A 14748-nucleotide genomic window follows, 5' to 3' on the forward strand; every position below is an offset into this window, starting at 1 on the left:
CAAAAGAGTGATATAATGAATATGATATTTTAGAAATATCAAGTTGGCTTTTGATGTGCATAATAAATGGTATACAAAAGGTAAGGTAAACGGTAAGATTCCAAGGTATGAAAAACAATTCTATTTTTATTTCTTCCACCATCACCATATTTGTATGAAATTCAAGATGCCTGCCTAGAGTAGAATATGAATAGAAATGCATAAAGTAGAATAGATAACTGTATTAAAAGAATAACCAGTTGGGCGCCTGGGTGGCTCAGTGGGTTAAGCCGCTGCCTTCGGCTCAGGTCATGATCCCAGGTCCTGGGTTCGAGCCCCACATCGGGCTTTCTGCTCAGCAGGGAGCCTGCTTCCTCCTCTCTCTCTGCCTGCCTCTCTGCCTACTTGTGATTTCTCTCTGTCAAATAAATAAATAAAATCTATAAAAATAAATAAATAAATAAATAAATAAATAAAAGAATAACCAGAGACTCTCCTAAAGTGATACAGAAAGTGTGGTTTTAGAAAGTTAAGAGAAAATGCAGTTTGCACTAAAGCTTAAAAAGTATGTGGAAAATAGAAGCCACATGCCTTCTTAATTGCACTATTCATTCAAGGGGAAACAACAACATATCACATCAAAGTAGCAATATGAATTAAACATATTGTATTTTACCTAAGCTAGAACTGTTGGTTCATTTCATTGTTAGCATATAAGAAAACTAAAGATATGTCTCTTCTCTCATTACCACAAAAAAAGTAAGCTACCCTATGTTCTGCATCTCCATTCCTTAAAGACAATTCTCCCGACATTCCCTTAAACCTCTCAATTCCCTAATTCTATCTCCTTTCTTCTGTATAAACTTGTCTCATTGAATCTTATTCACTTCTTAATCCCACTTCAAAATATAAGATGTTACAAATTTTCTGAAATTGCTCTTAATAAATGTAAGATCCTTAGCCTTTACATAGTGCTTTATAACTGACAATATTTTACACACATTACTTCCTAAAAGCCTCACAGAAGCAATGCACAGCAGGTATTATCACCATCCATATGCTATAGAAAAGCAGCAAGCCCAGGGCCACATAATCCTAAGTGATAGAGCAAGGCCTACAATACAGGCTTTCTAAGTCCAAATTCCATATTCCCTTCACTATAGCATTCAATTTCATAATGTGCCAATAAGTGTATCTTATTACTCAAAATGTATGTTATTACTCTGTATTATGTTTAAGTCAATACATCTTGTTTTTAATAAGGTGCTTGTGCCCAAGTGCCTATTACGGGGCCATTTACTAAGAAGACCTAATTATGTTTAAGATGTTCATGATGATGATGATAATTATCACTGGATGAAAAGTGACAACTGAAGTATAATGTTTGCAAAATTGCTAAGACTATACCAAAAATATTTTTGCCTTAAATTCTGTAATGCAACATCAAGAACAAAGACAATATGGATGATTTAAGGATATGTGAGCATCAAAGGGCAAAAACAGGGCATTCCTACTCTCTTTAACTCTGCTAAGGTCTCAAATACTGATATAGTTCAGAGCATCTTATTACCAGGGAGACATAAATCAAAAGGAGTTCAGCTAAAAGCAATAAAGCAGATTAGTGTCTGGAAGTACAGACTTTAAAGAAAGTTTTAAAAGAATTAAATCCAGGTAGTCTAGATTAAAAAAGCTATGAAAAAAAACTTTTTTTTAACCTGTCACTCACACCAAAGACAGAAATTATTTTGAAGATAGATGTTTTAAAAATGCAAAAAAAAAAATCGTAAATATTTGGAGAATATGTATAAAAGGAAAATTCAAGATAAGAATATGCTGGCAAAAAACTATGGGACAGAATTCTGTCCCACAAGTGTGGTAAAAACTACATTCCTAGAGATATTTAATACCAGGTTGGACAAAACAAAAAAAGGATTCCATATGGAATGATCCTGTACTGGCCCCTGAAGTAGTGGAAAGATCGAAGATGACCTCTTAGATCTTTTCCATTTCTGATTTTTTTTTAATTCCATGAAATTTTATGGGGCACAGCCTTCTACCAATTTCCTTTCTCCCCATGATGCCCACTTTCTCCCTTCATAAAGGGAAACAAATTGTATCTTTCATTTTAAGTGGATCTCATGTTCTCAGTGAATTGGTAATATAATCCTAGGTACAAGTTTGGGAGAAAAAGGCCAATTCCTGTCATTTATAATGGTCCTTTCCCCCCTTCCCCCCCCCAGCGGTTCTTGGGGCTCTTAAACCTTTTTTCACAAGCCAAAGAAGTAGTAGTTGACATGGATTCGAAGAAGAGCTGTTTCATTAGGAAAACCATTAATATTCTCCCTTTGCATGCCTATCACAGAGCTGACAGTGACCCTGGGAGCTATAAGGCCCTAGGTCAAATTACCATCAGAACTGCTGTTCAGATTTATCTTTTACCTTTCTGCATTTTATGCTGAGTGACAGCAAAATCTATTGCAACCCACATTTTTATGGCAATGACATTTACCTCTGAAAAGACCTAGCCTTATACTCCTATACACTTCGGCAAATGTTATAAGTCCTATTCACACTTTAAACTCAAGAAGACTCAGCCTTGCTCTCTTTCTCCACTCTAGCACTTAAAAAAATATTTTTCCCCCAGTCACCCTTGGGATAGATCCCAGCATCTCTCCAGAATCCCATTCAGTGAAATCCCAGAATATACATACATACAATGGCATTTCCTCATTTTGCTGATTTACAAGGACAAGATATAACAAAATCCAGGGAGCTCTAAGAACCTGTCTTTGAGCTCTGTAAGCTCTGAGGCTCACTTATGAAAAGGGACAGCAGGGCGGAGATAACTCTCCAAGAATGGACACCAATGCCTCTTTTATACAACCTACACAGACAGCCTCAGTAGCTGGGGACCCACCAATTCCCATCTGGACTATCTGAAAGAAATATGTCCCCTACCCACAAAGAAAATTCATATATATTAACACTATACCCTCTAAACAAAACTTTTAAACACCATTTTCATTTTTTCCTAGTAAAAACGAGACTATTCAAACCTAAAAAGATTGGCTTCTCCAACTTGAATATGATTTGGAGTGTTCAAAGCCCTTCCAACACTTAACTCATTTGATCCTGGCAAGAAAGAAGGCTGGCATTTAGAAACCCATTTTAAAACAGGGGGCGGGGGGGGGGGGGAATGCGACTCTAAGATTAGGCAGTCTGAAGGAGAACCCACTGTGGAGATATTCAAACCTTTCCCAACAAGGAGGTCCAATATAAAAGGATTATCCAAAAAACTTCAGAGTGGGTTTCAGAAGAAGCTGTATCACCCCTATCCTCAACTCAGGAAAGCAAGAAATAAGAAAAACAGAAAGGCACTTTTTTCTAGAATTTTAGGAATGAAACGTGACCCTGACCCATTAGTAGCCTAAGATCCTATCTGAATTTTCTCAAGTAACACTCTACATCTTCTACCCCACAGAACTGGTCTGCCAATTGTTCTGGCTACCAATTCTCGGCCTCGGAGCTCAGACGCCCAGCGAAAGGCCGGCAACCTGGTGACCACCAACCACCCTCCCCCGCAATCACTCCAGGAGTCCCAAACTCCCGTATCCCCTAGTCCAAAGCTACTAGCTTTTCAGAGGAGCTTCCACAAGGCTCTCCTCCAAATCTGTTAACACCCCCACCCCACCCCACACATCAAGTGCTCGCTCCTATTCCTCAAACTTCCGTCACCCCGCTAGACTGGAAGCAAGTTTCTCACCATCCTCATAGTTTTTGAGATAGTAATCTGGACCGGGGCCCCCGCGGCTTTTCGCCGGGTTCCTCAGGTTCTGGAACTGTAGGAAGTCCGTCCTTTTGCCTCCAAAGCGCAGAAAGGCGGGCGAAAGTCCCCGAGCCAGGGTCACCAGACGCTTGGAGCTGCAGAGGTAGAGAAAGAGAGGAAAGGATCCTGGGGGAAGGCAAGAGGGCGCGGGACACCGACCGAGGCCCTCTTCCCACTCTCCGCGAGCGACCTGGCGGGGGCTACGGGCTGTCCCACCACTCCAGCCCGCCACCCGCGTGGGCCCCGGCATCCCGCGTGCGCCTGGCTCCCCGGGCTTTGCCTCCTGTGCCCAGCCGGCCGCGGCATCCTCCCTCAGACAACCCTACGCGGCTCGCCAAAGGTACTTCTTTCCAAACTGTTAGTCTGTTTGTTAACACAGTACATGTGGGGGGTAACGGAGGGGACACTTCTGCTGAGAACACGGGGCTAAGGCGCAGTTGCCCAGCTTCTGCCACTGCCCGGAAAGCGCTCCTGGCGGAGACGCGCAGCGCGCGGACTGCTGGGCTCCGACTTTTGTCAAACTTCCAGGCTGAAAGCCGAGATCTGTTTCCTCCACCCCAGAAGCACCGCAACCGCTGTGGATAAGGTGAAACATGCCTCCTTTCTCTCAGACACGGTACCTGAGATGGAAGTTTTGCTTTGTTTTGTTTTTCTTAATGCTAAAGTTGATTTTCCTTCAACACTATCTTGTAACAACCGCATCCATCTCCCAAACCCTGGACAAGAGATTCCCGGGGTAAATCCTTGCTTTTCTGAGAACTCTTGCCCATCCCTGCCTGGCACGGTAAAAGCAGTGTCTCTTTGGTCCCTTAAGTAATTCAGCGTGATCTCAAGAAAGGTAACATCCTCTTTATTCTGAGTTCAACTTCATCTTTTTCCTTCCTACGTGGGACCCTTTGGAAACAAGCTCTGGGAAAAGTAAAGTTTGCCGATACGTGGAACCCACTCCTTGGTGGAGACTCGAGGAGCACCAGAGCAGCATTTACATTTATTTAGGTTCAGGATTTCCATAACTAAGCTGTCTTAAAAGCCAAAAACTACTTGAGGGAGGGGTAAAGAAGGAGCAGCGCAGATGCTCTTAGTACTAAGACGACCAACTGTTGAATTCCGGATCTGTTAGTTATTTTTAACACTTTGCTGGTTCAGGCTCTGAAAATCCAAATCCAAATGTAGAAAACACATAGGATTATAAAGGAGGGGGATATGAAATTAAAAAGCCGAGGACTCCAGTTTCAGAGAGTTGCTGACAAAAGTGGTAGCCGCCCCATGAAGTGGCCGGGAATGTCGTTTGCCCGAGGACTCCAGGACGGCGTTCTCCGACGGGCGCAGTCATGGCATCGCGTGGCCCCACGGCAGACAGAGGAGACATCCGTGCCAGTACCAGCCGGCAGATAAGGCATTTCCAACAACCGTCCATCCGGAAGCCTGTACGACCAAGGCAAATGCGCCCCGCCACGGCTCTTCTCCGAAAAGCCGCTTTCCAGAATCTTTTCTGCAGCATGCATTTAACGAGACTGTTTAAAAAGGAAGGAAGGAAAAAGAAGCCCGAAGGAGTCCGCGCAGCTGGAGTAGAGCTATGCAAGTGGGGCGTGTATTTCGGAAAACCCCGTCACTCGCAACCAGCGGACGAGCTCAGAGACACGCTCTGCTGCACGACAGAACTTCCGAGGAGGAAGCCCGGCCGCGCGTAGCTCTTCCCGCCTTCCCGCGGAGGCACCGCCAGGAACCCAAACGGCCTCTGCGGCGGCAGCAACACCACCAACCGCTCAGTCCTCCCGCAACGCTCGCTCCAAGTGGAAGGAGCGCTCCACGTGGCGCCTCCTGCTACCTGCCGCGTCCGCTGATCCGGCTGAGGCCCCGGGCAGACCCGCAGCGCTGAAGGGCGGGAGCGCGCCAGCAGCAAAATGGATTTCGCAAGGAGTGAAAGATACTCACGAAAGACGCGCGGCAGACACGGCCTCCGGATGGAAAAGTGGGACTGAGAGAGCGCTCAGGGCTCTTAGGAAGAGCCCACAGCTGAGGCTCCAATTTGGATAGAATTTTTAATAACTCAACACTGGATTCGACATTGCAGAAGATTTATTTATTTATTTATTTATTTATTTATTTTATTATTTTATTTTTTTTACACTACAACTCTGTCCCTGATGGGTAGGGGTCTTAGTTGCCTAACTGCTAAACAGTAACAACTCAGGTAGAAAGTGAGCACAATTAAATCCCAAGCCGTTGAGTAAGGGGGGAGTCCATGATAACAAACCACCGGTTTGGTAATCCGCTGGTGACAGTTCAGACCTCCGAAACATCCCGTAGTATTTCTAGGACCCTTTCCGTTCTCCTTTTATACCCTATGACTGGAGCGAGAATTTTTTTTTTTTTTCTTTAAAGAAAAACTATGCAGTTACCGCAGGAGATTTAAGGAGGAGGGACTGGGGGGGCCATTCAGTCTATTAAAAACGTCTTACAAAGTCCTGAAGTCTGGAAAGGACAGCGGAGGATATAAAAGAAAACTCCAAAAATCCAATCCAACTTGCCCACCGCTCAAGTCTCTGCTTAAATTCGTTTTCTGTCTTGGAATGGGAGAGAACTGACAAATCGATCTTTCCGTGGAAAATTCCACTTTCATGAGATCCCCAATTGAACACTCACATATACACATAGGCACACACACACACACACACACACACTCTCTCTCTCTCTCTCTTTCTCTCTCTCTCTCTCTCTCTCACACACACACACACACACACACACACACACACATACACACCAATTCCTCTCGGGTCTTTGTTGCTTAAGACCTTTTCTTCGCTTTTGTAACTGCCCTGAACCTCGTTTCTTTTTCAGAAGGAGACAGGGAGGCTAATTGTGGATATATGTAAGCACAACATTTTTTCAGTCATAACTGATAAGTTTCTGAAATGCCTTCTGCATTGCAAACATGTGCATCTTAATAGAAAACACTGCTTTTCTCAATCACCAGTTAAAGCCTCACAGCAAATATTCCAGGAGGAGGAAAACCTTTTCTTCTCTTTGTGAGATCGCTTGGCTTATTTTCTTCTTCTTCTTCCCCCTTTGGATTGGGGGATAGGAAGGGGTGGGGGATGTTACTTAAAAAAAAAAAAAAATGATCATGGAAGCCCCTGCCTTACCTTAAGAAATCGAGCCAGCCATCATGAATGATGGACGGATCCAGCTGCAGAGAGAGGAAGTTCTCATTGACTGTCCTGACTGGGTTCTTGGTGCTCACATCAAGTAGAATCAGAGTCTTTTCCTTCAAACCTGGAGCTCTGTCTACAGGCAAGGGTCTCCTGTCTCCAACTTGGGAGGAAAGGGAGAGATGGACCAACAGAGCCAAGAAGAGAGCCACCGGGGCTAGGCACGCTGGGGGGTGGGAGTTGCTGGAGGGCATGGCTTCAGGGAAGGCACAGAGCACCCCCATTAAATCCCTCTGATTTAAACCTCTCTTCCTACAGGGTCTCGCTGGTGACTAATTGTCCTTATCTAAAGTGTGTGTCTGCCTGCCTCCCCCCCCCCAACAGTTTTTTTTTTCTTTCCTTTTTCCCCCCTCTCTCTCTTTCTCCCTCTCTCTCTCTCTCTTTTTTTTTTTTTCCAGTGTTTTGGTGCTGGTGGAGCAAACTCACGCCCCTAGCCAGCCTTCTCAGCAACTCGTGCCAAGAGTACTCGTTCACCAGCGCCGCCCCTTTAAGAGATTTCGACTGCAGACATTTTTTTAACTTTTTAAAGGTGAGGGGGTTGGCGGGGGGGGGGGGGGGGGGGGGGGAGGCGGGAAGTAGGAGGAAGGGGTGGCGTTGTACCCTCCTGATTTAACCCTCTAGGGTCAGGAAGCAGAGAGAGGGATCGAAACTGTATGGTTGTCATGTTTTGGGTAGGGGCGGGACTTTTTTTTTTTTTTTTACTTCCCTCCCAGCGAGGCTCTGGGGAGGGCGGTTCTAGCTTCAATCCCGACTCGAGAGCCCCAGCGCCAGCCCTGGACGCGCGGGAGTAAAAGAGAGCGCACTCGCCGCGAGCCTGTTTCTCCTGACAGCGGCAGGCATTTCTTCCGCTCTGGGCCCTTCCCTTTGCGCTGAACGACCAAAAGCAAGAGTGGTTAACTTGCAGAGGGGATCCTGCGGTGGCGACTGTGATTCCTGCTAAAGCATTAGAGTGCAGATGGAGACTTAATGGACACAAGTATGGACCTCTGCTACTAGCTGGGCAGCCACACAGAAGCATCCTCTGGCCTCAATACGGGAAACAGTAGCCGGAAGGAATACAGAGTGACCTGGTCAAAGGGCTTATCCACTGGTAGGAGCAAAAGGACCCGGGCTGTGCATGGCTCCGGTCTGCCTACAGCCAAGAAAAAAAGTGTCTTAGGGAGACTTCAATATACCCCAACTTAGGCCAAGTCAAAGCAATCTAGTACGTGCTTGGACAGTCTGGGCCGCGCTGCGCCCACCTGAGCCGCCCACCTGAGCCACGGCTTGGCTACTCCACTGCACAAGCGGACTTGCCCTTCCAGCCCCTCCTAGAGGTCGACCATGGTTATCCATCCGCGGGGAAGTGCGCCTTTACAGTGCTGGAAAGGAATAGAGTAACACAGTTGGGTTTTCAAACTTGGCCAGGAGTCACAGACAGGGCCCGCGGACACACTTTCCCTAGATGCAAAGGTACAGCCAGGAGCAGCGTAGTGCACCACCCGCCCTAGCTCACCAAGCCAGACCCACCCCACCTCCCAGGCGAAGCTGTGGGTTCCAAACCCAAGCCCAGAAAAGAAGTCGGGCCAGTTTGCTATACCCACAGCAAAGTTGTGGCCCCACTTTCGGCTTCTTTCTGGAACAAAATGGGCCTTCTACTTGGCAGAAGAAGATAACTATTTTATGTACTGTGGGGATGCATGAGCATCCCAGGGCCTCCAGATATCAAACAGGCAAAATGCAGAGCAAAGGTTTTCCCCAAGGGTGGATGTGCAAATGGCAGTCTCAGAGTCACAAACACTGAAATGGCAACCTGTCTCCCCTCTCTCCCCCCAGACAGGATGAAGTAATCCGAAAAGGGCTGGAGTGCATGACCTCCAACTGAAGTTCTCTGAGGAGCTTCTATCAAACTAAGCAACCAAGAAATACAGAAGTTAGGTTGTGTTAGACTGAGAAGTGCCATTAAGAACTTCTAGAAGTAAGACTGCATAAAATGAGGCCAAAAGAGAAGGAAAATCCAAGGCATGTTATTTAAAGATGATTTTAAAGATTTTAAATACTGAAATATTAGATGTGAGCTTTGGCCCTTAAGACCTGCCTTCTTTTTTTGGTTCCTGAACATTTCTGACACACACCTAAATCCTTTAAAATATGTGTGTTTCTGTGAATGGGTGTGTGGTATGGTACAAATTCCCATAGAAATTACTATAATTTTAAAATATGTGCTGAGCACCTCCTTGAAATAGATGGTAACAGCCTGGTGAGCAAAGATTTTTTTTTTATCTTTGTATCTCTAGACCAAGGCACTTAGCAGGCACTCAATAAATGTCTATGAAAGAAATCAATCGTAAATCAAATCATGCTCAATACAATAAAATCATTTGGTACATTCAAGAAGAATGTGAAAAAAATAAGACTTATTATCACAGTGAACTTTGTTTTGGGTTTCAGTTCAGTCATTTGTTTACCCAGCTATTAGCATTTTCCTGGTCACCTCCTTAAGGAAATACTTATCTTACAAATTCTGAAGCCATTAGTTCAGTTGCTGCATTCCGAATTAAAACTGATTATATATGTTTAACAAGGAGTCAGATTTTCCAAGGGCCTAAACATCCCCTGGCTTACAAGTGAATGTACTTTTAGAAGCCACATTATTTGGGACCAGAAGACAAACACATAAATGAAATAAATTACTCATCCCCTAGATGTCTATAATTAACGTACCTTTCAAAAATGCCTACCCTTGGGACTAAGGATGAACTTGGATATAATGAGAATCTGCCTAGTTATTAATTTTATCCACGATTTTTGCTTACTTACCCAACTATTCTATAATTATTTGGAGTCCTACTTACTTTAACCAGTATTTATGTTCTCTTCAGAACCTGTATATAGTACAAAATCAAAACCTTTCTTTTTAATTCCTGATGAAAACCATATTCTTTAGTAAAGCAATTGAAATTCTGTAGTCATGTACAGCCTCAGGACATCGAGGCAAAGAAAGCAATTCAGTAACATTTAAGGAGTTCCAGATAGTTGACTCCAAGATGACCTGATGTTTGGTCCTTCCTTCTAGTTAGGATAAAGATCTTTGCAGGGGTACTCTTCCCAAATAGCCTCACCTCCCCATATCATGGCTTTTGTCTTGCTTCCTATAATCCTAAATTATATGCTGTAAATAGCTCATTATTAATCTCTATATTAGATTAGTTTCTACTCTGGTTTCTATGTGCTGAGTGGCAATGACCTGGACCTCTGTTCTGTCTTAAATTGTAATTTCCTAGGAGATAAGAAGTGGGACCTTTGTATAAAATATGATTTGGGTACTTAGATGCATCTCTTTGGAAATGCTCTTCCTGATGTTACTGAATGATCTTCATAGATAAACTCCTTTGATATCTAGGAGTCTAGTTTCCCACACCTGTAAGAAATCTTGAAGATTAACTCATTATTTTTCTAGACTATTGGATTTCAAAATAAATATTAGTAGAGAAGAGCTGACATATATTTGACAACTTATTTTGTCTAGCAAGCACCTTAAAAAAACTATCAACTATTTATCACTATTATTTCCCAAAAGGAAAAAAAAAATTTAGTAACCCCCCCCCCCAAAAAATAGCTGACACGGTATGTCAAAAATAAAAAGCAGGTGTTTAAACTGAATAAATTTAGCTTCATGAAAAATCACTGTAGTATTTTCATCATTTCATCTCAGACCAACTGAGATATGCCAGTGGCCAATCTGGGTATCAGTACTAATGACTGGGACTAATGCTACATCCTGTTTTTTATGGCCAAATTCTACTTTGTAGTATACAGGAATGCTGCAAGATGTGCATGCTTTTTAATGCTGATCTTCTTGACTACAATAATTTCTGTCCATTTTCCTATGCTTTTTTCACACTGATAGCCTGTCACAAATTCACTATTTCTATATGCTACCTCTCTTTCTATTAAACATTCAGAGCTATAGTCACTTCTATACCTTATTTCCCTTCTGGAAGAATTATATCTAGATATCAAATAGCAAGAAAAAAAATTCTTGCCACAATAACTGGAATGGGAAGGATGAAGCTATAGCAGCCAACCTGCTATCTCATCATTGCCTATGGACTTGTCCACAATGACTACTATTTATTAAGATCCTGTGGTCCCATAATGGTATTCAGAACTATACATATGTTATCTTATTAATCTTATCAAATAACTCTGAGAGGTAGATATAATTCATTAGTATACCTAGTTTACACATAAGAAAATTGACTCAGAGATAATAAGCAACTTTTTCATGATACACTGCTAATAACTAGCAGCAAGGATTGAAACCTAGGGCTATCTGACTCCAAAGCCTATGTCTGTGTTCTTAACCAACACACTCTACTGTCAGTGCTAAAATATTGCATACCTTTTAACAGTTTGTCATTGTACAGTTGAAAAAACCTTGGACTAGGAGTTAGAATACCTGGGGTTAAGTCCTGACTTTCCCAGATCCTAGCTTAATGACCTTGGGTAAACTTTATAACTGTTGTCTCAGCTGCCTACTCTGTAAAACTGACATAATATCCTTGATTAAGAAGCAAATAAGGTTATGTCTAGGAAAAGTGTTTTATGAATTCCAAAATAGTATACAATTGTGCTACTGGTTTCTTGTTATGTCTTATTCCCTCTCTCCCATACTTACTACAAATACATCCCCTTAACGAAGACTGGGGCAAGAATTAAGTTATAAATAAAGAATTCAATGATAAGGTTGAAACAAGAGTTCAACTATAATATAAGATCAATAAATGCAATAATAAAGCAAGTATGCGCCACATAGTTAAGCCATGCAGGCTCTTCTGCCTGTGACTAGCATCTGAAAAAGAAAGGAAGTTAAGTTTTACATGCCTCCTTCAGTTTTCCACTAAGACAGAAGGAAGAATAATGGGCAAAGGATAGTGCTGGGGAATAACAAAGACTGTGTCTCTGTCATGTTCAGAGGAACAAGGAAGGGCAACACTTTCTCCATATGGAAAGCGGAAGGGGAAAGGAATTTATAACTATGATTGTTCTACCTCATTATACAAGAAAATTTGAGCTGGATGGGTTTTGTTCCCATTGTTCCCACTGAACAGTAAACTTATGTGGGGAAGATCATAACCATAATAAATTCAGTTAACTCTAGTAAGTTCAGTTCAAAATCTCTTAGTATGTTTGAGGTAGGGATGATAGTTATTTGAGAAACTTCTATAGGTGGAAAACCAAGTAACAGAAAAACAGATTATATTTATTCATGTCATCAGTTGCATTCATTGAAGAGTCATTTTACTATCTTGGCCCATTTTGCCTTTTGTACATTCAGATTAGTCCTGAAAAGCATCATGTTCTATTGCAAATTGCATGGGCTTTGGAGTTCAACAGACTTTGATTAAACCTAGATCAGAATTTACTATCTGCTCATGTGACCTTTGTTGAACAGGTCATTTATTCTTGCTGGGCCACAATTTCCTCATCTACAAAATAGGTTTAAGTATACTTCCCTTCACATGTACTGTGAGAATTATGTCAGAATTAAATGAGGTAATGTCTTTAGTTCTTGGCACATAGTTACTATGCAACTATCATTTTCACTGCTTGGGTTTCATGGTAGAAATAAACATAATTTGCATAGATGAGGTGGGAAGAAATTTATACACCTGAAACCTAAGATTTTGAAATAGTATAGTAATAACTTATAAGTATACATTCTTTTTTATCCTTATAGCATAGACAGGACAAGCTTTATCCTTATTACTCAGGTAAGGAAATACAGAGTCAAAATTCAAAATGCTGGGGTGCCTGGGTGGCTCCGTCGGTTAAGTGTCCAACTTCTGATTTCAGCTCAGGTAGCGATCTCAGAGTCATGAGATCCAGCCCAGTGTTGGGTTCCATGCTGGGTATGAAGCTTGCTTAAGATTATCTTTCTCTCTGCCCCTCCCCCCACTAAAAAAAAGGTTCAAAATGCTGTTTCTTAAAGAATCTGAGGCTAAAGCCAGTTCTACTGACTGATAATCAGACTATACTCTTGATATGTTTGTTAATGAAAATACCTGAGAACTTTTTACATATAATGTCCCAGGACATAAATTCAGATTGCCTTTCACATATTCTATAACTTCATTAACTATAAGTTGTTTATACATACCTTCAAACAACTAGACCACTTTCCTAGTCAGATAATTCTAAGTATTTAATTAATGCTAAAAATAATCTCTAAGAAGGTGAATATAAAGATCTTTTTTTTTTTAAAGATTTTATTTGTTTGAGAGAGAGAATGCAGGCACAAGTTGGGGGAGGAGCAGAGGGAGAGGGACAAGCAAACTCCATGCTGAGTGCAGAGCCCAGCTTGGCCTTGATCCACAACCGCACAACCCTGAGACCATAACCCAGCCAAAACCAAGAGTCAGACACTCAATAGACTGAGCCACCCAGGTGCCCCTTTATAAATCTTAATTTATTTATCTCAGTATATCTCCTATTTTAGTATCTACTTTTTGAAATATGGAACCCCTAATAAAACATTTGCTTGAACACAGTTGTTATTTGTTGACCCCCAAAAAGTGACTATGATTGCCTTTTCTTTTGCTTCGTAAACTAACAGGGACCTTTTTAAATATCCAAATGTGTTTAGTTGGACTTGGACACTTTTTAAATATATTAATGTGTTTAGTTCATAATAATGAGAGTTAAACAAACATTGAGAACAGAAAGCCTACCACGGGTTCAGTTCTCAATAATCAAAATCAACTATAGACTACTTGTACATACCATGGAATATTTTACCTCTGCCCATATTAACATCTAGATCCCTAGCTCTTTGGAGTTGCCATATAAGCATACCCAAGTCCTTCCCTGGTTCAAAATCAATTATGTTAAACCTTACTAACCTTAACTCTCACCAGATTTTTCAATTCTTCTAGTCTCTTGGGTCACTAGGACAATGATGTGGTGTGACTTTCAGAAAGTATGTTTCATTTCCACTGGACACTTAAATATTACATTTCTCTTTTGATTTTCTGAAGCCTAGGTAGCATGATACTGTGTTTAAATATTTTTAAATGCTTTTCCCTTTCAGGAAGAAATAAGAATAATTTGAGAATCAAGGGTCACTGACATTCAGCCCACTGCACATTAAAATCAGCTAGGAGCTTTTAAAAAATAATTATGCCTCATGGTACTGGGGTGGCTCAGTCAGATTAAGAGGCCAACTCTTGATTTTGGCTCAGGTCATGATCTCTCAGGGTCCTGGGGCAGAGCCCCGGTTGAACTCCACATTCAGTAGGGAGTCTGCTTGTCCTGCACCTACCCCTCTTCGAGCTCTCACTCTCTCTCTCAAATAAATGAATGAACTCTTAAAAAAAATTATGCTTCACCCCACCTACATATATTCTGAGAACTGATTTTGATGTGGGACCTCAGCATATCTTGGATCCATTGCTTTACAATTCTATTTGGTTTCTAGTTACAGCTAATTTAGATGGCAAGGGAAACCATGTTACTTCCATCTATTTGATTCCTAGGTTTCAGGTAATTAGGAGCAAGAGCTCAAACACTAAAGGATATCTCAAAAATATTATCAGAATCTATTCTGTTCCTAAGTTTAGACAATGAAAGTTCAGATAGTGAGAGGCCATCCTCAAAGAAGGAAAAATTATGCAAGTAAATACCATATATCCTCTTAGCTTTAATAGATTTTCAACTGATTATTCCTTCATTCAAGAAACATTTTTCCTT

At 41.8% G+C, this 14748-nt stretch overlaps 1 protein-coding gene and 1 long non-coding RNA gene across 5 annotated transcripts in view; one reads left to right on the top strand and one right to left on the bottom strand.

The window, feature by feature from the left end:
* HPSE2 (heparanase 2 (inactive)) overlaps positions 1–7355 on the bottom strand; it is a 675922-nt gene extending 668567 nt beyond the window's left edge. For all 3 annotated transcript variants that reach the window (XM_047703040.1, XM_047703039.1, XM_047703038.1), the window contains exons 1-2: positions 6952–7355; positions 3743–3900 (exon numbers count right to left, since the gene is read on the bottom strand). In XM_047703040.1, coding sequence (XP_047558996.1) covers positions 3743–3900; positions 6952–7241 — 448 coding nt within the window. In that variant the 5' untranslated portion in view covers positions 7242–7355. The remainder of the gene's footprint in view (positions 1–3742; positions 3901–6951) is intronic.
* Positions 3895–14748, top strand: part of LOC125084997 (uncharacterized) — a 35730-nt gene continuing 24876 nt past the window's right edge. The window contains exons 1-3 of one of the 2 annotated variants that reach the window (XR_007122759.1): positions 3895–4145; positions 7416–7546; positions 8833–8929. This is a non-coding gene — a long non-coding RNA (uncharacterized LOC125084997). Of the gene's footprint in view, positions 4146–7415; positions 7547–8832; positions 9266–14748 lie in introns of those variants that run through there. The other variant, XR_007122758.1, reaches the window with a different exon arrangement.

This window comes from Lutra lutra, chromosome 14 (genome assembly GCF_902655055.1).
Source record: "Lutra lutra chromosome 14, mLutLut1.2, whole genome shotgun sequence".
In the NCBI taxonomy this organism is placed as follows: Eukaryota; Metazoa; Chordata; class Mammalia; order Carnivora; family Mustelidae; genus Lutra; species Lutra lutra.